General features: G+C 40.2%; 1 protein-coding gene across 1 annotated transcript in view; it reads right to left on the reverse strand.

Annotated features, from left to right (window-relative positions):
- Positions 1 to 22627, reverse strand: part of ATP10B (ATPase phospholipid transporting 10B (putative)) — a 147729-nt gene that overhangs the window by 100273 nt on the left and 24829 nt on the right. The window contains exon 3 of the mRNA XM_036749742.1: positions 18287 to 18491. Coding sequence (XP_036605637.1) covers positions 18287 to 18491 — 205 coding nt within the window. The remainder of the gene's footprint in view (positions 1 to 18286; positions 18492 to 22627) is intronic.

Here is a 22627-nt window from a genome sequence, read left to right on the forward strand (position 1 = left end):
CTGGCCTGCAAAGTGACTCTGGGCTCTCAAAAGCTATGAAATAGGGCACTGCAAATTCTAGAAAATTTTGCCATGTTAGAAATGCTTTGAATATGGTTGTGTCCCAGACTGAGTTTGCTGTCTCCAAGCTAACCCAGCTAAGAATTGAAAGGTTCATTAGGTGGGTCACTAGGTGATGAATTATTTGGTCATGGTGAATCAAAGAAATCAAAGAAATCAAATCTCCCAGTCCTCTACAACCTCCTTGTGTTTCTGTATCAGTGGTGTTGGAATTAGTGGAAAAGATGGCAGAAGGTACTAAGAATCATAAAGTTTATTTAGACTATCTATAAATATGAACATAACTATAGTCTAATGACCAGTGAATTGATATCCTATTGGAAGAACTGAACAATATTTTTATTGAACTGTCATTGCTAAATGGAAGGCAAGACCACAGGTGTTCCTCCTCTCTGAGGTTACTTTATATTTTGCATATATTTTGTACGTGGCTTGTTATTTTAATGTTGTGTTTCCCATTAGGATGTAAGATCCTTGAGGTCAGTAACTGTTTTTCCCCCTTTCTTTGTACTCCCCAGAACTTGGGATAGTGTCTAGTATATAGTGAGTGCCTAATAAATGTATATTAAACAAAGGAGTTAGTGGAATAAGTTTGTGATGTGCCCAAGGACAACAAGAAAAAACATTACTGCTTTGGACACCTTGTAGTGGTCATGAGCATAAGCAAAGAGAAGACCATGAAGATAGCTACAACTATGCATCAACAGCTATGGCAAAGGATAAAGAAACAGAGAAAGCCTTGTGTTTGTCCTTTGTTTTCAAGGAAGACCATTGCATCAGGGAAATGATGACATGACTTGTAGTTGACTTTGATTTGAGTTAGGAAGGGCTGTGCAAGGTCACCAGCCTCACTTTCTCCTCTAGAGCCATCTGGATCCAGTGGCCTGATATTCATCAGGATGACTGGAGATGACCTAGGATGCAATGGGAGACCCTGGCCCTTTTTTAGGCTAAGGTCTTTTCATATACTCACTTAGAGTGAGGTAATGCCCATTCAGTGAATAGGCCCCTTTAAGAAGTGAGTCAAGGGATGGACCCTTAAATTAGAAAAAAAAAACAGAAAAAAAATCAAGCTGGGAGAGGAAGACCCTCAGGGTTGCTGTTCCAAGTGAAACAGTTACCATTGACATTCACTCTAAGGCAGGAGGGCCCAAAATACAGCCATTAAGTGGAGCTTGGGCAGGGACCCTTTGTGGTCCAATCTATGAGCTTCAGAGTGAACTGGGTTTAAGGTTTTGGGATGGAAAGAATGAAGGAAAGAAGGAAGGAAAGAAGGAAGGAATCTAGCCAGTAAACCCCAAGTTGAGATGTGGGAAATGGAAAAAAGACAAGGACATTGCTATCATTTATCGCCATTTCCTTTTTTAAATTATTATTTAATATTTTTAGTTTTCAGCATTGATTTCCACAAGCGTTTGAATTGCAAATTTTCTTCCCATTTCTACCCTCCCCCCACTCCAAGATAGCATATATTCTGATTGCCCCATTCCCCTGTCAGCCCTCCCTTCTGTCACCCCACTTCCCCCATCCCCTTTTCCCTTCCTTTCTTGTAGGGCAAGATAGATTTCTACGCCCTATTGCCTGTATGTCTTATTTCCTAGTTGCATGTCAAAACTTTTTTTTTTTTAACATCTGCTTTTAAAATTTTGAGTTCCAAATTCTCTCTCCTCTTCCCTCCCCACTTAACCTCCCTAACAAGGCAAGCAATTCAACATAGGCCACATGTATATCATTATGCAAAACCCTTCCACAATACTCATGTTGTGAAAGACTAACTATGTTTCCCTCTCTCCTATCCTGTCCCCCTTTATTCAATTTTCTCCCTTGACCCTGTCCCTTTTCAAAAGTGTTTGCTTTTGATTACCTCCTCTCTCTATCTGCCCTCCCTTCTATCATTCCGCCCCCCCTTAATCTCCTTCCTCCTTCTTTCCTGTGGGGTAAGATACCCAATTGAGTGTGTATGCTATTCCCTCCTCAGGTCAATTCTGATGAGAGCAAGATTCACTCATTCCCCCTCACCTGCCCCCTCTTCCCTTCCAACAGAACTGCTTTTTCTTGCCACTTTTATATGAGATAATTTACTCCATTCTGTCTCTCCCTTTCTCCCTCTCTCAATATAGTCTTCTCTCATCCCTTAATTTGATTTTTTTAGATATCATCCCTTCATATTCAACTCACCCTATGCACTCTGTCTATATATATATACACACACACACATATATATACATATATATGTATACACACACACATACACACACACACACACACACATATATATATATATATATATTCCCTTCATCTACCCTGATACTGAGGTCTCATGAATTATACACATCATCTTTCCATGTAGGAATGTAAACAAAGCAGTTCAATTTTAGCAAGTTCCTTATGATTTCTCTTTCTTGTTTACCTTTTCATACTTCTCTTGATTCTTGTGTTTGAAAATCAAATTTTCTATTCAGCTCTGGTCTTTTCACTGAGAAAGTTTGAAAGTCCTCTATTTTATTGAAAATCAATGTTTTGCCTTGGAGCATTATACTCAGTTTTGCAGGGTAGGTGATTCTTGGTTTTAATCCTAGCTCCACTGCTCTCTGGAATATCATATTTCATGCCCTTTGATCCCTTAGTGTAGAAGCTGCTAGATCCTGTGTTATCCTGATTGTGTTTCCACAATACTCAAATTGTTTCTTTCTGGCTGCTTGCAGTATTTTCTCCTTGATCTGGGAGCTCTGGAATTTAGCAACAATATTCCTAGGAGTTTTCTTTTGGGGTTCTTTTACAGGAGGTGATCAGTAGATTCTTTCAATTTCTATTTTACCCTCTGGCTCTAGAATATCAGGGCAGTTCTCCTTGATAATTTCTTGAAAGATGATGTCTAGGTTCTTTTTTCGATCATGGCTTTCAGGTAGTCCAATAATTTTTGAATTATCTCTCCTGGATCTATTCTCCAGGTCAGTGTTTTTTCCAATGAGATATTTTACATTGTCTTCCATTTTTTCATTCCTTTGGTTCTGTTTTATAATATCTTGATTTCTCATAAAGTCACTAGCTTCCACTTGCTCCAATCTAATTTTTAAGGTAGTATTTTCTTCAGTGGTCTTTTGGGACTTCCTTTTCCATTTTGCTAATCCTGCCTTTCAAGGCATTCTTCTCCTCATTGGCTTTTTGGAGCTCTTTTGCCATTTGAGTTAGTCTATTTTTTAAGGTGTTGTTTTCTTTAGTATTTTTTTGGGTCTCCTTTAGCAAGTCATTGACTTGTTTTTCATGGTTTTCTCGCATCACTCTTATTTCTCTTCCCAATTTTTCCTGTACTTCTCTTACTTGGTTTTCCAAATTCTTTTTGAGCTCTTCCATGGCCTGAGACCAGTTCATGTCTTTCCTGGAGGCTTTTGATGCAGGCTCTTTGACTTTGTTGACTTCTTCTGGCTGTATGTTTTGGTCTTCTTTGTCACCAAAGAAAGATTCCAAAGTCTGAGACTGAATCTGAGTTCATTTTTGCTGCCTGGCCATGTTCCCAGCCAACTACTTGACCCTTGAGATTTTTGTAATTGTATGACTGCTTGTAGAGTAGAGTTTGAGGTGCTGCGCTGTTGATTTCAGAGCTATTTCTACACAGCAAGTTCTGCCACACCAGCACTCCTCCCCTGGCCCAAGAACTGCCAACCTGGTTTGCAGCCCAGATCCAGGCAGGGCAAAGCACCCTTTGCACTCCGGTCTAATCCTCAGTTTATTTCCTCCCACCAGGTGGGCCTGGTACTAGAAGCAACTGCAGCTGGAGCTCTGGAAGCAGCCTCAGAGTTGCACCACCTCTGCTGCCCCTCCCCGCCGGGTGGTGGCCAACCACGAACTCCTTTCACTCTGTCCCCGCAGTTTTTCCCACTAACCTTCTCTGTTGCCTTTGGTGTTTGTGGGTTGAGAAGTCTGGTAACTGCCACAGCTCACTGATTCAGGGTGCTATGGCCTGTTCTGTCTGGTTCTCGGGTCTGGTTGTTCTGGGCGTGGCCCATGCTGGGCTCTGCTCCGCTCAGCTCCCAGCACGGTGGTGTGATAGACCTTACCCAGCGACCATCCAGGCTGTCCTGGGCTGGAGCCCTGCTTCTCTCTGCTATTTTGTGGGTTCTGCAGTTCTAGAATTTGTTCAGAGCCATTTTTATACGTGTTTGGAGGGTCCTGGGGGAGAGCTTTAGGCAAGTCCTTGCTTTCCAGCTGCCATCTTGGCTCCTCCCTATCACCATTTCTTGCAAGAGTTTAACTGATACACAGAAGTTTCTATGAGGAATTCAAAAGAGTTCAATTCCCTTAGTTGTCCAATATTTGATCTTGTGTAGGGAAACATTGGTTGAGGATATAAGCTCATTTTAAAAAAAAGACACTCTAAAGGAGGATAGTACAAGATTACTAGCAGCAACATCTTATAAAAGAGTAAAAACAGGAGAAGAAAAGTCAAGTCTAAAGAAAACTTGACATGAGACCCAAATGAGTGGCACCAACCCTAGAACATTCCTAGATGAAAATGGCAGAATAAAAGCAAAAGGATGTAAAATGGGACAAATCCATTAACATTTCCATACTGATTCATTTCCATTCATCAGTGACAAAGAGATCAACTCTGTTTGGACTTTACCACCTCAGTTTCCAAAGAGACATATGTTGAAATAGAAATAGCCCTTAGGAAGCTACAAATTGGCAAGAACGGCCTCATCAGATCGAGTATACACCAAGGATATTGATGCTAGAGGCAACACAGTTTTGGAAGCCTTGAAGGATCACTTTACAAGATATCTCAGGAAATGGAAGATACCAATGGAATGGAAAAAATAGTGTATGATATCAATATCCTAGAAAGTGATTGAGAGGACATTAATGACTATGAACCTATAGTGTCTACTGTTGAATTTTTAGAAACACATTTATGAGTGTGATCTTCATACATACACCATACACACACACACACACATATGGTATCCTTGTTGAAAAAGGAAATAGTAATATGAATAGGAAAAAAATGAAAAGGGAATAGCAGATTTTTACAAATAATTGTACATAATTAATTGTACAAATTATGTACAAATTAATTGTACATAATATCTTTTGTCAAATAGTTGACTTAAAGGTACAAAGATATAAGCTCCTACTGTGTTTACTCTTTGCTGATTTACACAAAGAAAAATATTTGACTCAGTAGAGCAAAAATGAATCTTTGGGGCTCAACAGGGTATCTCTCACTCATATGTTAATGTGATACAAGAGTCCTGGATAAATGCTGTATTTAACAACACTCCCATGATTAACATCAAGTGAAGCACAAAATAGGGACATGAATGTTTGCCACTGTTCTATATAGGATATCTCTCAGAAGGTACAAATGGAAGAAGGGTTTCTTGTTGATGGTAAGGTCTGAGCATAGTATTGGGCTTATTACATCAAGCTTTGTGTGAGTCAGCTGTGGTGTTGACAGTCAAATAATATAATGTAATCTTAGGTTATATTAGGAAGGATACAACTTCCTTAAATAAGGTGATGATGGTCTTGCCATTAGGGCATGAGGTGGCACCATGGAAATAGCACCTAGACTAGAGTGAGGAAGACCTGAGCTCAAATCCAACCTCACATACTTAGTATCTGTCTGACCCTGGGCAAGTCACTTAACCCTGTTTGCCACACTTTCTTCATGTGTAAAATGAGCTGGAGAAGGAAATGGCAAACCACTCCAGTATCTTTGCCAAGAAAACACCAGAGTCCTGAAGACTAGGATATGACTGAAACAACTGAACAACAACAGTTCTGCCATACTCTGCCCTGGTCAAACCATATCTAGTGTATTAGGTTCAGTTTGGGCACCATAGTGTAGAAAAGGCAATGATAAGTTGGGGAATGTCTAGAGCATTATCACCAAAAAGGGGGAGGGCTTTGAGTCCATGTCATGTGAGTATAAGTTGAAGGAAATGGGGACATTTAGCTTGGAGAAGAGAAGACTAGAAGTGGGACATGTGAATTACCTTCCATAATGTAAAGAACTGTCATACGAAACAGTTGTATTATAATTATTTCCTTTGGCTTCAGTGGGCAGAACCAGGAATGATGTGCGGAAGTTTTGAAAAGGGGCAAATTTGGATTCTATGTCCAGAAAACTCCTATGACAATTAGAGCTATTCAAATGTGAATGGGCTGCCTTGGGAGGTCAAGCATGTTGCATCTTTGGAGGTTTTTCAGCAAACGGTAGAAGACCACCTTTTAGGTCTGACCAGATTCTGAGGTTCTATTCCAACCTGATATTCTGCACTTCTAGGATTCAGATTCTTTCTACAGAAATGCCAGGAATACTACCATGATCGTTGGGTGGCCTAATCTATGGGTTAACTTAATTCTCACCAACTATGCCATTCAGTCTTTAATTGTGTCAATAAACATTTATTATATGTCCCAGTCACAAAAACACAGTCCATCCCTTCAAGGTGCTTACATTACTGTAGTGGTGAAATCATGTAAATAACTATTTTCAGACAAGGAATATATAATAAAAATGGGAGGTGATCTCAGAGGAAAGGAACTAGCAGAAGGGAGGACTAGAAAAAAGCTCATTTCAGAAGGTGAGATTTGAAGCAAGTCTTGAGGAAAGCCAAGGACGTTGGGAAGGTGGTGGCAGAAGGGGAGGAGAACATTCCAGAAATAGAATATCATATAAGGAGTGACAAGTAGAACAGCATAGGTGAATTGTATAGTTCATAGATGGAAGTAAAGTCTAAGCAGATTGAAAAGGTAGCAAGGGACAAGATTGTGAAGGACCTCAGATGCTAAATAGAGAATTTTTGAGTAGCAGAGGGACATGGTCAAACTTGTACTTTAGGAAAATCACTTTGCTAGCTGAAGGAAGGGTGGATTAGAGGGGGAAACTCTTAAGGCAGGGAGTGACCAGCTCAGAGATCATTGTCATAGCTCAAGTGAGAGGGGTTGAGACTTGTACTAGGGTGATGGTTGTGTGAATGAAGAGAAGAGGACCTGTGATAGGAGCAATATCCTAACCCCTGTCCTTCCCATGTAAGTTGGGCTAGTTTTTCCTTAAAACCTTCCTTCAGACTTACTTAGTTCAGGGTAATAAAAAAAATGAGAACAAGGAAGCCATGGAGAGCTCAAGAGGCCTCCTGACCCTTGGTTGGTAGATCATCATGTGTAGCTTAGGCAGGGGAGCTTTGTTCACCTGGGTCAGCTAGGGGTGTCCTCTATGCACAACCTTGTTGAGTATCCTTTTTCTGCTACGGCTAAATAAATCTCTTTTGTTAACTGTGGAGTGGTGTCTCATTTTCTTCAAATACTGAACCTAAATTATCGGGAAATTGGCCTGAGTCAGATTCAGACTATAATAACATATATCTGAGAGATTTTGGGAAGGTAGAAATGACAAGATTTGACAAGAGACTGGATATGTGGAGTGAGTGTGAATGAGACACTGAAGATGACATCAAGTTTGTGAACTTGAGTGACTGAGAGGATGGTGGCACCCTTGATAATACTAGGGTATTTGGGAAGAGGGGGAAGGTTTAGGGGGAAAGATAATGAGTTTTGTCTTGAAACATGTTGAATTTGAGATGCCTACGGGACATCTGGTTTAAGGTGTCCAAAAGGCAGTTGGGTGATGTGTGACCAGAGCTCAAGAGAGAGATTAGAGCTAAATATATAGGCCTAGCAATCATCTGACTAAATGACAACTGGACTCATGGAAGCTGGTGAGATTGCCAATTGAGACAGTTTAAAGGGAAAAGAGAAGATCCAGGACAGAACCTAAGTAAGACTTGGATAAAGATACAGCAAAGGAGACAGAATGAGCAGTCAAACAGGAGAACAGAGAGCACTATTGTCTAGGAGGAGAGGGTGATAGTTTCAGAAGCTGTGGAGAAATCAAGAACGATGAGGACTGAGAAAAGGCCATTAGATTTGGCAGTTAAGAGATCACTGGTAACTTTGGATAAAACAGTTTCAGTTAAATGATGGAGTCAGAAGTCAGATTGAAGAGGGTTTAGAATTTACTAAGAGGAGAGGAAGTGGAGGTACCTAGTTTAGATAGCTTTCTCAAGGAGTTTAGGTGAAATGGGGAGAACTGATGGCTAGCAGGGATGGTCAGATTGTGAAGGTTTTTTAATTTGCTTTTAAAGGATGGAAGAGATATAGCTATGCTTGTAGGCAGCAGGAAAAGAGACATGTCATAGGGAGAGATTGAAGACTAGAGATACAATTGGTATGATATCAGGGCTAATTTAATTGGAGAAGATGGGAGGAGATGGGATCCCCAGAAACTTTCTTATTTAAAGGGCTCAACTACTCTGAGAGATCCTCTTTTGGAGCTTACAGTTTAGCAAGTAGGAGAAATAATTTCCTTTCTCCATTTATGTTTTATTTATAATCTAGGCAGTACCAAGGAACCTTCCTTGGCTTTACGCAACTGGACCCACATGCACTTTCTCTTCTAGCCCTCTCTTACTTCCCTAGGCTTGCCTCTTGTTTCTTTCACACAAATTTTTGTCCAGCCAAACCAGACTTCATTCATCGTGTCCTGCATACATTTTGCTTTTCCTGTACCTTTGCTGAGGCTGCTCTTTCCACACAAAGTTCCTTGGCCCCTCATTTCATTGTAGCCAAATCTGACCAATAGTTCAAAGCCCAGTTTCAGCCTCAGCTCCTAGGTGAAGCTTTACCTGACTGCTGTGAATGCTGTAAAATGAACCTCTCCCTCCTGTGTACTCTTACAGTACTTAATGTCTGAGTGACTCATCCAGCACTTATAGACACCAATGATTGGCAATTTTATGGATAAGGGGACCTGAACTTGAGGTTCCGAGAGATTCAGTGACTTGCCTGTGTTGACACAGCTGGTAAATGTCACAGGTATTTCTGACATCATGTCTAATACTTTATCCCCTATGTTGTAGTGGAACTGTTAGTGATTTTTTCATGTTTGCTTATTTCTCTTCAGTTAGAACACATATTTTTAGACTATGATGATGATAATAATAATAATAGATAACATTTATATAGCACCTACTATGTGCCAGGCACTGTGCTAAGCAATTTACAAATTTTATTTCATTTGATCCTCACAACAACCCTGGGAAGAAGATGCTATTATTATTCTCATTTTATAGATATTGAAACTGAGGCAAACAGAGGCTAAGTGATCTGACAAAGGTTACATAGATAGTAAGTGTCTGAAGCAGGATTTGAACTTGGGTCTTCCGAAGTTCAGGCTCAGATCTCTATACACTGTGTCACCTAGCTGCCTCTGACCAAGATTGTCTTAGATATTTCCATATCTGGCACAGGAGATAGCAGCAAAGTCTAGTACCACCAAGAGTCACTCGGCTAAGAAGCAGAAGAACCGGGGGGGGGGGCGGGGCAGAGCCAAGATGGTGACTGGAAAGCAGGGACTTGCTTAAGCTCTCCTCCAAATCCCTCCAAACACCTATAAAAATGGCTCTGAACAAATTCTAGAGCTGCAGAACCCACAAAATAGTAGAAGGAAGGAGGTCTCCAGCCCAGGTCACTAGGAAGGGTCTATGACACAGTACTGGAAGCGGAGCACAGCCCAGCATGGGCTGTGCTGGGACCAACCAGACCAGGAGTTGGGCAGAGCAGGCTTTGGGGCCATGAATCACTGAGCTGTAGCAGTTACCAGACTTCTCAACCCACAAACGCCAAAGACCACAGAGCAGGTTAGTGGGAAAACTGCTGGATTGGGGAGAGAGAAGTGCATGGTCTGGCCCCAGCCCTGGGGGTGGTGGAAGTGGCATGCGGTGGCAGAGGCAACAGTAAGAAACTCCTGCAGCTGCTTCCAGAGCACCAGCGGAGGCTGCTTCTGGCCCCAGGCTCACACAGTGGGAGGAATCAAGTGGTGGATCAGAGCAGGAGTGCCGGGAGCATTTTGCTGGTGCAGGGGCAGGGTTCTCTTGCTTTGCTCTGCTTGGATCTGGGTCATGGTCCTGGTTGGTGGTTCTTGGGGGAGAAGAAGCGCTGTTGTGGCAGAGCTTGCCATGATGGTGGAGTAGAAGTAGCTCTGAAAACAGCCGAGCAGCCCCTCAAACTTGGAACAAAGTACTCTCTACTCTACAAGCAGTCATACACTTACAAAAAGGTGAAGGGTCAAGTAGTTGACTGGGAACATGACATAGAAGCAAAAAAGGACTCAGACTGAGACTCAGACCATAGAATCTTTTTTTTTTGGGTGACAAAGAAGATCAAAACATACAGCTAGAAGAAGTCAACAAAGTCAAAGAACCTACATCAAAAGCCTCCAAGAACAATATGAATTGGTCTCAAGCCATAGAAGAGCTCAAAAGGGATTTGGAAAAGCAAGTAAGAGAAGTAGAGGAAAAATTGGGAAGAGAAATGAGAGTGATACAAGAAAATCATGAAAAACAAGTCAATGACTTGCTAAAGGAGATCCCCCAAAATACTGAAGAAAACAACATCTCAAAAAATAGACTAACCCAAATGGCAAAAGAGCTCCAAAAAGCCAATGAGGAGAAGAGTGCCTTGAAAGGCAGAATTAGCAAAATGGAAAAGGAGGTCCAAAGACCACTGAAAAAAATGCCACCTTAAAAATAAGATTGGAGCAAGTGGAAGCTAGTGACTTTATGAGAAATCAAGATATTATAAAACAGAACCAAAGGAATGAAAAAATGGAAGACAATGTGAAATATCTCATTGGAAAAACTACTGACCTGGAGAATAGATCCAGGAGACAGAATTTAAAAATTATTGGACTACCTGAAAGCCATGATCAAAAAAAGAGCCTAGACATCATCTTTCAAGAAATGTCAAAGAAAAGTGCCCTGATGTTCTAGAACTAGAGGGTAAAATAGAAATTGAAAGAATCCACCGATTGCTTCCTGAGAAAGATCCCCATAAGAAAACTCCTGGGAACATTGTTGCCAAATTCCATAGTTCCTAGGTCAAGGAGAAAATATTGCAAGTAACCAGAAAGAAGCAATTTGAATATTGTGGAAATACAATCAGGATAACACAAGATCTAGCAGCTTCTACATTAAGGGATCAACGGGCTTGGAATATGATATTCTGAAGGTCAAAGGAGCTAGGATTAAAACCAAGAATCACCTACCCAGCAAAACTGAGTATCATGCTCCAAGGCAAAATATGGATTTTCAATATAATAGAGGACTTTCAAGCATTCTCGATGAAAATATCAGAGCTGAACAGAAAATTTGACTTTCAAATACAAGAATCAAGAGAAGCATGAAAAGGTAAACAAGAAAGAGAAATCACAAGGGACTTAATAAAGTTGAACTGTTTTGTTTACATTCCTACATGGAAAGATAATGTATATAATTCATGAGACCTTTCTCAGAATTAGGGTAATTGAAGGGAATATACATACACACACACACACACATATGTATATACGTATATATTATATATATAGACAGAGGGCACAGGATGAGTTGAATATGAAGGGATGATATCTAAAAAAATCAAATTAAGGGATGAGAGAGGAATATATTGAGAGAGGGAGAAAGGGAGAGATAGAATGGGGTAAATTATCTCATATAAAAGTGGCAAGAAAAAGCAGTTCTGTTGGAAGGGAGGAGGGGGCAGGTGAGGGGGAATGAGTGAATCTTGCTCTCATATGATTTGACTTGAGGAGGGAATAACATACACACTCAATTGGGTATCTCACCCCACAGGAAAGTAAGGGGAAGGGGATAAGAAAGGGGGGGATGATAGAAGGGAGGCCAGATTGGAGGAGGAGGTAATCAAAAGCAAATACTTTTGAAAAGGGACAGGGTCAAGGGAGAAAATTGAATAAAGGGGGACAGGATAGGAAGGAGCAAAATATAGTTAGTCTTTTACAACATGATTATTGTGGAAGTGTTTTGCAGAATGATACATGTGTGGCCTATGTTGAATTGCTTGCCTTCTTAGGGAGGGTGGGTGGGGAGGGAAGAGGAGATAGAATTTGGAACTCAAATTTCTAAAAGTGGATGCTCAAAAAAATTTGTTTTTGCATGCAACTGGGAAATGAGATATATAGGAAATGGGGCACAGAAATCTATCTTGCCCTACAAGAAAGTAAGGGGAAAGGGGATTGGGGGGGTGTGGGGTATCAGAAGGGAAGGCTGACAGGGGAATGGGGCAATCAGAATATATGCCATCTGGGAATGGGGCAGGGTAGACATGGGGAGAAAGTTTGTAACTCAAAATCTTGTGGAAATCAATGTTGAAAACTAAAAATATTAAACAATAAAATAAGAAAATTAAAAAAAAGCATTAGAAGAACTTGGTTCTTCTTCCAGACTGATCACTCACAAGCACTATGATCTTGGAGCAGCCACTTTTTCTCAGCTGTAAAGTGGGAATAATTTTGAGTGTGAAGACTCATTGGGCAACTCATTGAATGTAAGGCAGGTTGGCTGCAAGGCCCTCCAAAGAAAGTGTAGGAGGATATCACATAGACAAACTGTATGCACTGTTTGGTGGGAAACTTTCCTTTTGCAAAGGAATTTGATGGAGGCCTTAAAAAAAGGACTGGATCAGATACTACATCTGGCTGATGTGGTACAGTAAAAAAAGGACTGGCTCTAGAGTTGGAAGATGTAAGGGTAAATCCCACTTCTGACACTAACTACATTTATGACCTTGGACAAGTCTCTGAACCTGGGCCTCAGTTTCTTAATTTGTGAAATGAAGGGGTTGAACTAGGTGGCCTTTGAGGTCCCTTCCAGCTCCATCATCCCTGTGAAATTGAACATGGTAGAGGTAAATACAAAAGATTCCTGAGAATGGTTGCGGGTGGTATTTCACATTATAGAGGTCCCTCAAGGATCCACACAGCTGAGTTAGGCTTCAAGCACCTGCTTATCCACTCCTATGGTGGGCTGCATGCTGCATGGTAAATAAAGCTATACCAAATCTGCAGTAAGTTAGTCAAAGAGCATTGATTAAATGATTATTGTATCCTGGGCACCATGTTAAGTGAACATCATAGATTGTCTTGAGAAACTCTCCATCTTGGGCACCATCACTATGTAAGGTGACAAGTGAGAGCTAAGGGACAGTAACAAATGTGCTGCTTAACTCATGGGGTTATTATGAGATTCAAGTGAGATAATGGAGGTGAAACCATGCTCTGAAAGTGCTAAATTACAATATAAACGTAAGGGATTACTACTGTTTTAGTAAATTCTTAGTAAATACTTATTCATAGGATGATCAGGCTAGAAAGTCCCTTAGAGGGCAGGTGGTCCAATCTCCTTCTGTTTCAGAGAAGGAAACCAAGGCTGTTAGTTATCTGCCCTTGTCCAGGGTCATACTATCATTATGGGGCAGCACTGTCCCTAGCTCTGAGGACCCCACAAATTTATTGATTATCAGGATTTTTTAAATGTACTCTGGAATCTATCTAGCTCATTCTGCACATATTCTTTACTTAGATATAAGATTTGCTTCTTGGTACTTTTGCTTTATTTTTGTTTATTGAAAAATGAACACCCAACTGTATTCTCTGCTCATACTCCAAATGAAGGAGCCTCCAAAAAAGTGCCTAGGTTCTTGATTTGGGTGTTGGTAACACCCAGATATCAAGATAATATCCCACAGATGGATGCCATAAAGGGGTGGGATAGGGACTCTGTTGGGTTAGGGTCTGCAGTTCAGGTCAAACACAGGAGAGAGTAGCACAAAGGGTGTAGGGAGCCAGGGCATCTGGAAAGTAATATCTTATCAGGTTGTCAAGGTAAGGGAGAGACTCTTCAAATCTGTTCTGGTGATTTTCTAAGTGATTGAGTTTTGCTCCCAACGTTAATATATCCTTCTTTTTCTTAGGCTAGAAATGCACCTAAATAACTTACCTGGCCTGTAAGAATCTTATCTGGAAATCTGCCTGCACTTTCTAACCGTCATAGTTGGGATGAGCTGGAATGACTTTCAAGATAACAACGGGGCAGAGTGCAAAGCACTGTCTGCTTCTGATTGGGGAAGTTTTCGTCAAGAGTATTGTATAAATTGCCTTGATTTGCACCGAACTATGTGATTAGCTAAAGGACAGGAGATTAGGATGAAGGGAAAGTGGGAAAAAAGTAAGAAGACATCCCTTTTTGTCTTAGATAGAATTTTGGCAGGAGTTCTTCCAAAAGAAAGTGTACATGTACATTCCTTTTTAAACTGTTGAAAGAACTGATTCCCTTCTCAGACAGAGATTCAATAGCATAATGCAAAACACTTAAGAACTGGAATCAGGAAATCTGAGACTTTTTATGGGCACTGTCTCTAACTTAGCCATGTGACTTGGTTGTAAGTAAATGGACATCAGTAATATTCTAAATCTGCTTACCATCCAGGATTGAGTCTAAATTAACCTTGAAAACTCATTGTGAAGTTCACCACTACTTAGCCTCAGTTTTCTTATCTGTAAACTGAAGGGGTTGGGCTAGGTGGTCTCTGAGGTCCCTTCTAGCTCTTGGTAGATTTGGGTTGGCAAGGCCAGAACCGTATTTAGTTGCCATGACTGCAATCTAGGTAGCTCCACAATCCAAAAGTCAGTTTTCTTGGCATAGTTAGACCTAGGAGAAATTCAGGATAGACTGCATTGCATATCTCAATAAGGATATTGACCCAGGAAAAACAGAGCACTATTAAGAAGTAATTTCCTTGGGGCAGCTAGGTGGTACAGCAATAGAGCAGTGGCCCAGCAGTCAGGAGGACCTCTCCTGAGTTCAAATCTAGCCTCAGGCACTTGACAATTTCTAGCTGTGTGGTCCTGGGCAAGTCACTTAAGGCTGATGGCCTCCTCCCTTTCCCAAAAGAAGTAATTTTATTGAGTTTTTTTTTTGGCCTGCAATGCTAGAGTCATGAGCTCCTTTTTTATCTAATATTTATTCACAAAGAAGAAACTAATTTATAATGAAATTTTCTCACAGATTAAAATAGAATTGAGAACTGGAGGTAAACTCAGGGATCACTTAGTATATCACCCCTTCACTTTATTTAGTGATTTTGAAATTAATAATTTATATATATTGTAACATCAGAATAATTTTTCAAAATATTGCCCCCAATTTTTCACTTAAAAATTTGAGCTAAACCTAATAGACAAAGTGACCATGTTTTACACTGAATGTGACATTTTGTTCCTATAATCGTTAGCCTCTCTACCAGGAGACTAATCATTGCAAATATTCTGAGTTTGGTAACATTTTTGTGCTGTTTTCATTCACATTATTATAGTCATGGACATATAGTATTCTTGTTATTCTATCCTCTTCCATTTTATCAAGGAGGAAATTAAGGCCTGGTGAAATGACTTGGCCAAGGTCACATCACTAAGTTAGTGGCAGTGCCAATAAAAGACCTCAGATTTCTTACTGACTCATGTATTCTCTACATTACGTTATTGAATCTCTATCTGAAACAGCAATCTGCTTTCTCAGTAGTTAGAAAGCCATGCAGATTTTTCACTGAGAGAATCCCAGCCAAAACTCTAACTGCCTAATTAGGTGAAATGTCCTCCAAAGAGCTAACTATGGGAGAAATGGGAATCAGTTAAATGAGAATCTAGCTAAAAGAAAAAATAGTCTTTAAACAGGGCAATAAATAGATGAATAAAATCATTAGATTAATAGATTATGTTCCTTGAAGTCCTGGAGGTGATTTGAAGCCAGCTACAACAAATGAGCCCTGAATTCCCATAGGTTGGGTTATAGATGTCCAGGAATATGTTTAATTTGAAATTATAATTATAAAAACTAAATCAAGTTCTTTGGCTATGTAGTGACTGGCCTTCTCAAGGGTGCTAATTTGTAGATTTAAACTCTGAGTGCTCTCAACTTGGCAGTCTGTTTAAAGGAGAGGCTTCCAGTCTCTTGCCAAAGACAAAGGCCGCCATATTTGCTTCTCTGATAAAGAACATTTCCTTGTCTATGGTGCCAACTCTGAGTAAAATGGTGAGGACAGATATGGGATAGAAAAAGGTAGGAAAGGGGTACAGAAAGGGAAGTAGGAGAGCTCAAAGACAAACTTCATTGACTTTGAAACTTGACTGGATAGCCTTAGATACTCAGGTGCATTTGAGTTTACAATAGTTTTATTAGTATCAGGGAACTCAGAGGTGCTTGTGTAGAGTGGGATTGGGATATACCATTAATGTAGTTATCTAACTTACATGTGACCAGTATCAAATCACAGAATTTCAGACTTGAAGGGACTTAAGAGGTCTTCTGCTCTAATTTTCTTATTTTATAGATGAGGAAGTCAGAGAATCATAGGATGGAGACCTACTCCGAAGTTACTTGCCCAAGGTCACAAAGCTACAGGACTCAGAACTGGGCCGATAAACTCTTAACCTAGTGCTTTCCTTCTATACCATGCTTTTTTTCAATACTAGGTACAGAATTAGACTGGATCCTAAGGCCCAAATTCTATCTACCCATCAAATCCTTTTTAGTCTACCAGGATGGTGCCAAGCTAATATCAGCAAAAATTATTTTCTTCAGGAGCTATTTTTTTTGTTCTTCACGTCACCTGCCACTTACATGCTGAAAATATATTGAAAAAGATGAAAAAACACATGGATTTTGTCAAGTTGTCAGGGTAAACTTTAGATACATTGAAAGCCAGATTTAGAACCTTTCTGTACCATTAAGATGGGAACAATGTATTCAAAGTAAAAGGGAAGAATGAGAATTGAAATGGCATTGAAAGTACTATGTACCTTGGTCTGAAGCTATGTCTATTAGACCACTACTATGGAGATTTCCACATAGGTGGCTCAGTGAACAGAGCTCTGGGCCTGGAGTCAGGAAGATCTGAGTTCAAATCTGGCCTCAGACACTTACTTGCTGTGTGACCCCAAGCAAGTCACTTAACCTCTGTTTGCCTTAATCCAAAAAGGAAGTGGCAAACCACTCTAGCATCTTTGCTAAGAAAATATGGACAGTAACTGGAGGCAGCAAATTGAGACGAGTCATTTTCTAGCTTGATATCCTGTTACTCAGTACTATGTAGGAATGATGGACTCTTAATAAAGACAGAGTGAATCTAAAAAAAAGTTTTGCAAATCTGATTAAGGTATCTTTAAACCAAAAGGGGAAAGGAAGGGGGAGCACTGCTCACTCACAGATTTCTGTCTAGACCAATACCATAGAGAGTAATAGGTATAAAACTGGAAAAAGAAAAGAAAGAGAGAGAGAGCCAGTAATCCACAGGTGATAATAACCAAGAAGAGGCCTTAGATATCTGTATAAAGTGCATAAAATATGAATAATAGAGTGAACTAAGCATATTAATGAAAAGATTCAAATCTGACATAACAAATATCACTGAGACTTTAAGAGTATGTGACTCATATCTGGATTATGGTTCTGAAAGTGATACCTTATTCAAAAGGAATAGAATGGAAAAAAATTAGGTGGGGGAGTAGCAAAGTTTATTAGAGACATATTTCTTTGAATAAATTCAGGAACCTGAGGTAAGTAACATAGTAAAAACAAACCACAGAACTGGGTTGAAGAGAAAAGGAGAACCCGTAGTAATACTACAGACCTACTGTACAGAAGGAAGAATTAGATGTTACTTCTATGAAACAGATTTTTTTTTGCCTAGGCAGCTGTCCATAGGACAAATGTTTTTTTTTCTCATTCTTCCTCCTCTACCCTTCTCATCAACTGAATTTGCCCCAGGTATGAGAGTTTCTAGTTATACCTCTAAGATCCTCTTCTTTTTTGGAGATGGTTTTGTGAACATAGCTAAGATGTTGCCCTAACCCTCAGCAAATATAGGAGTAATTCAGTGAGTTAAGGAGAGAACCAAGGGTAGAGAGCTAGGAGAACAAGCCTTAAATTGCTGTGACCAGTAAAGGAAGAAAGGAATGATTGACTTGTAGGTATGGAAACTAAAAGCCACCTCAGCTATACATAAAAATAGAAACAATAATAAAAGCCAGTAGATGAACCTTAATGGTACAGGAAGTAAGTGTTATAGGAGTTACAGGAGTGAAAGACAGACTCCCAGGATCTGCTTTTGTCAGGGAAGTCTTCATGAAGGGGGTGAGATTGAGCTTGGGTCTTTTATGATGGGTATGATTTGGATAAGGGATGTGAGGAGCTCCTACTAACAAATTAACCATAACATCAAAATTCTTTCTCATTATTTGATTTACTTTCCCAGGGAGTTGGGTGTTTTCTTCCTTTTATACCAATGCTGAAGTCCATTGGAAGAACCCTACCTTGTGCCAGAAGCCCTTCACAACACGCCTTTGTTTGAGGTTGGTTTCCCCATCCAAGTTGGCAGTTTCCAGGTGGCAGACTCCACTGGGATCAGAAGAGAAGAGTAAGAGGATATCTGCTGGGATAATCTCATTGCAATGAAGTTGGACAAAGTCTCCCACTCGCACATCCTTCCACTGCTTCTGCACGTAGTTTTGTTCCTTCCTGGGAGTGATGGAAAAGGAGTATCAAAGTTTGGAAAATCTGGGCTTTAGGGTCCCATAGGAAATGAAAATGGGTTAGCTGGAGCCAGCAAGAGGGGGGTAAGTAAGTATGGGGTGACACAGGCTTCACTTACCTCCCCAAAATTTCCCTGGCTGGCCTGCCATGGCCTTATCTTTCCCTCCTATCTGATATTTCTCACCGTTAGACTCACTGTAGTAGGTCAAAGTAAGGGTCTTACCTCCAGAAAGCTACAAGCATGAAGTGCATCATCACTACTGTTATCAATACTGCACATTTACCAAATGCCTATGACTCTGAATGCCTCAGTGAGAAGCAGCATATGGATGTAGATAGGGCATTGACTTTAGAGTCAGTAGGACTTGGATTCAAATCCCACCTCAGATACTTACTAGCAATGTAACCCTGGTCGAGTCACTTATATTCTTTGTGCCTTAGTTTCCTAGTCTGTAAAATGAAAGGTCTGGACTCCCTGGCCATTAAGGGCTCTTCCATCTTCAAAATGTATGCCCTTTCCACCTCTTCCTGTGTCCCTCCATCCTTATCAAGATGAAGCTATCACTAAAAAGTTCCATTCTGGGTACCCTGGTGCTCTAGATATTTTGCGCTAGATGTTACACACATACATAAACATATACCCAGTCAGACTTTCTTCCTCTTTACACTAATCCAGTGTTACTACCCTTCTATAATGTACTTTAGGTTGGAGACAGTTTCCTTACTATTCAGTAGATAGAAAAGACTTGTAACCTATTGTCACCTTATACTCATGCCTCAACTTGTTTATTTTGGGGAATTACTCCAGGTCTGTTTGAGGATTTTTTTATTTTAATTTCTTTTTTCATTAACTTTTATTTTACTTTACTTTTAAAAATTAACAAGCATTTATTTTCTCTCCTTCCTTTCTTTCTCTCCTTGGGAAAAAAAGAAAAGGAAAACAAAATTCTTGTAATAAATATGAATAAACGAGCAAAACAAATCTCTACGTTGGGTCATGCAAAAAATGTATATCTCATTCTGCATCTGGAGGCTAGCACCTCTCTGTCAAGAGGTGAATAGCATGCTTTATCACTTTGGAATTGTGGTTGGATTTTACATTCTTGAGCTTTTAAATCTTTCAAAGTTTGTCTTTATGGTGGTGATAGTATAATTGGCTTTTCTGATTCTGCTCACATCAGCCTCCATTGATTCATACAAGTCTTCCTAGATTTCTTCCAAAGTATTCTTTTTAGAATTCTTATGGCACCATAATATTCCATCATATTCATATACCATAAATTTGTTCATCCATTCGCTAACTGATGGGTTTTCATTGCTTTTAAAAGTGATTTACTAGTGTATTGCCTGGGATTCTCTTCTGGGGAAAACATTACCACTTAACGATCATACAGTCAGCTTCACCGATACCTTGGAAGAGGGCTCCAGTGAAGGGCCTGCTTATCTATGGCTGATACATCCTGTCTGTGCTCTCTAACTCTTGAATGAGAATATAGTGATTAATTCCAGGCTGCTGCTTCCTCCAGGTTAACATGCACTCTCACTCTATACTACTTATTGGACAATCACCCCAGTTGGCTCAATGGTCTTTCCCAATTGGGCAGAAGAAATCTGGGTTTTGGGGGTTGGAGTTTACAGTCTTGAGGCTCCCTTCTTGGGGTTGGAGGATAGTACTTAGGGTTCACGCATGAGAATGAGTCACAACTTGATAGTGGGACATAGCCAATAGTTTACAAGCATCCATTTAGCGTTTGCTATATGCCAGGTATTGTGCTAAACTGGAACTACAAAGGATTCCAAAAAATAATTCCTACTTTTGAGAAGCTCACAGTATAATGGGGAGACTATATGCAAACAACTATAAAAACAAGATATGTACAGTAGAAATTAGAGATCAACAGAGGGAAGGTATTAGAATTAAGAGGGATCAGGAAAGACTTCCTGTGGAAGACAGGACTTTAGCTGAGACTTGAAGGAAGCCAGGGAAATCAGGAGGTAGAGATGAGGAGAGAGTTCCAGGCAGGGGGACATGTGGAATCACATTCACTGGGGCTCCTTTCCCTGGAAAAAGAACTCGAATCATAATGATTTACTGAATTACACAGCACTCCCAAGTACAAGCAATTAAGCAACAAATATTTATTAAGGTCTTAATTACACTGTCAGGCACTGTGCTACCCACTGAGGGTACAAAGACAAAAATGAAACAGTACCTGCCCTCAGGGATCCTACATTCGACTGGGAAACACAAAATGTAAAAATGTAAGAATGTGCAAAATATCTAAGAATTAATTATGTGATGTGTAAAGAATAGCCTGCATTGAGATTGGGCTCCCACTCCAGGAGAAAATGTAGGGAACCAAGATGCCCTCTCAGGGGCACAAACTCTCTCCTGGTGAAGAGAGTCTTGGGTTTCCATTTCTTTGGAAAGCAGAACACAATGGTGGAGTGAGAGGCAGTACAGTAGAAAGAGTCCTGGCTTTCTACCCAGGGTTTGTACCCTATGACTTGCTATATCATGTGACTTTGGGAAAGGCACTTAACCCCCTCAACCTTAGTTTCCTCATCTGTAAAACGGGGATAATAATTCACCTCTTTACATACCTAATACAGAGTTAGTGTGAGGATAATGTAAGTCAGTCTTTTTGTATATTGTAAGGTACTTGTTGAAGATGAGCTATTTTTATTATCTTGGGTGTTTTTTTCCACTCCTTTCTCTCTGAAAGGAGTTGGATATGGTCTGTTATGGTCAAGTCATGTTCCCCGTCATTGGGGTATGGGCTAATTTTCCCTCTGAGGGTTCAGCTGAGAGTACAGGATGAGTACAGTTCCTAAAATCTACTACAGCTGAAGTGGAAATACCTGCCAATGATGGGCTCCGGTGTTTGGGAATGCCTCCAAAATGAGGCCAGCAGCTGGCACAGAGCGGCTTGTGTAAGTCACTCCCTCATTAATTCAAGTATTTTGGAACTGTTGCCCCAGGTGGTCAGTCAACTTGCCAGTCTCTTGCTCTTCACTCTGCTCACTAAGTCCACACATGGGAATTGGCTCCTATTTTAGCTTTATGGGATGTTCGGTGCTATTTAAAAATAAGTCAAATCAACACAGTTTGAGATTGAGAATTCATCTGTCAGATTCTGCCTAGGGGCAAATTTAAGTAGAGGTGTGTTGAACACCTTTCAGAAAGTAGATGGGTGTTATTAAGAGGCAAATAAAAATAGGGAGATGTTTGCCACTTATAGGATGCCACTTACAGGCACAAGCACGAAGGTAGAGGAAAAAGAAAGTAGTGCAGTAGGGAAAGGGAGCTCAATCAATTTTCCAGTTTTATGACTTCCTATAGCAAATTACTAAGGTTTCAGGGTGGCTGGATAGATGACATTTCACAGAGGGGCAAAGTCCTTTCTTGGAACTGCCAATTAAAAGCAAGATTATTGAAGTCTTTCCTTCATAAAACCCAGCTGCCACCTGAAGATACCAAGCTCTGTAGCCACAGGGTAAAAAAAGTTTAATGACTGCACTCTGACCTATATCTGCGGATTTGAGACTTCCCAACTGAGCCATTAAATTATAAAAACACATAATGTTAAAAGGGATCTCAAAGATCATTTGGTTCACTTTCCCTGTTTTATAGAGGAGGAAACAGATCCAGAGAGTTGAATCGAGGCAGCATAATATAGAGGAACAATCATAGGTTAAGAAGTCAGATGACTTGAACTCAAGTTCTGATTCTGACACTGGGCAAATCACTGCTGCTCGACATATCTCAGTTGCCTCATCTGTAAAATGGGGATGAATGATACTTGCATTACCCATACACAGGAACACTGTCCAGAAAGTATTTTGAAAACTCAAATACTTGAATATTTAGATGCTTTTCTCATCTTTTTGCTATAGGCATTCACTCCACCAGAGCATATGGCAACACCTCTGCACCTTCTAATTCAATTAACCTTCTTGTTCATCTCTTTCCAAGAATCTCTCAGAGCCATCCTCCTGACATACAAAAGTTTCCCTCTAGTTCTTTTAATGTCATGAGGAGGCTTGGACTCTTCATCTACTGTCTCTCCTTAATGCATGATCTGGAGAAGGAAATGGCAAACCACTCCAACACCTTTGCC

The sequence above is a fragment of the Trichosurus vulpecula genome, chromosome 3 (genome assembly GCF_011100635.1).
Source record: "Trichosurus vulpecula isolate mTriVul1 chromosome 3, mTriVul1.pri, whole genome shotgun sequence".
Lineage (NCBI taxonomy): Eukaryota > Metazoa > Chordata > Mammalia > Diprotodontia > Phalangeridae > Trichosurus > Trichosurus vulpecula.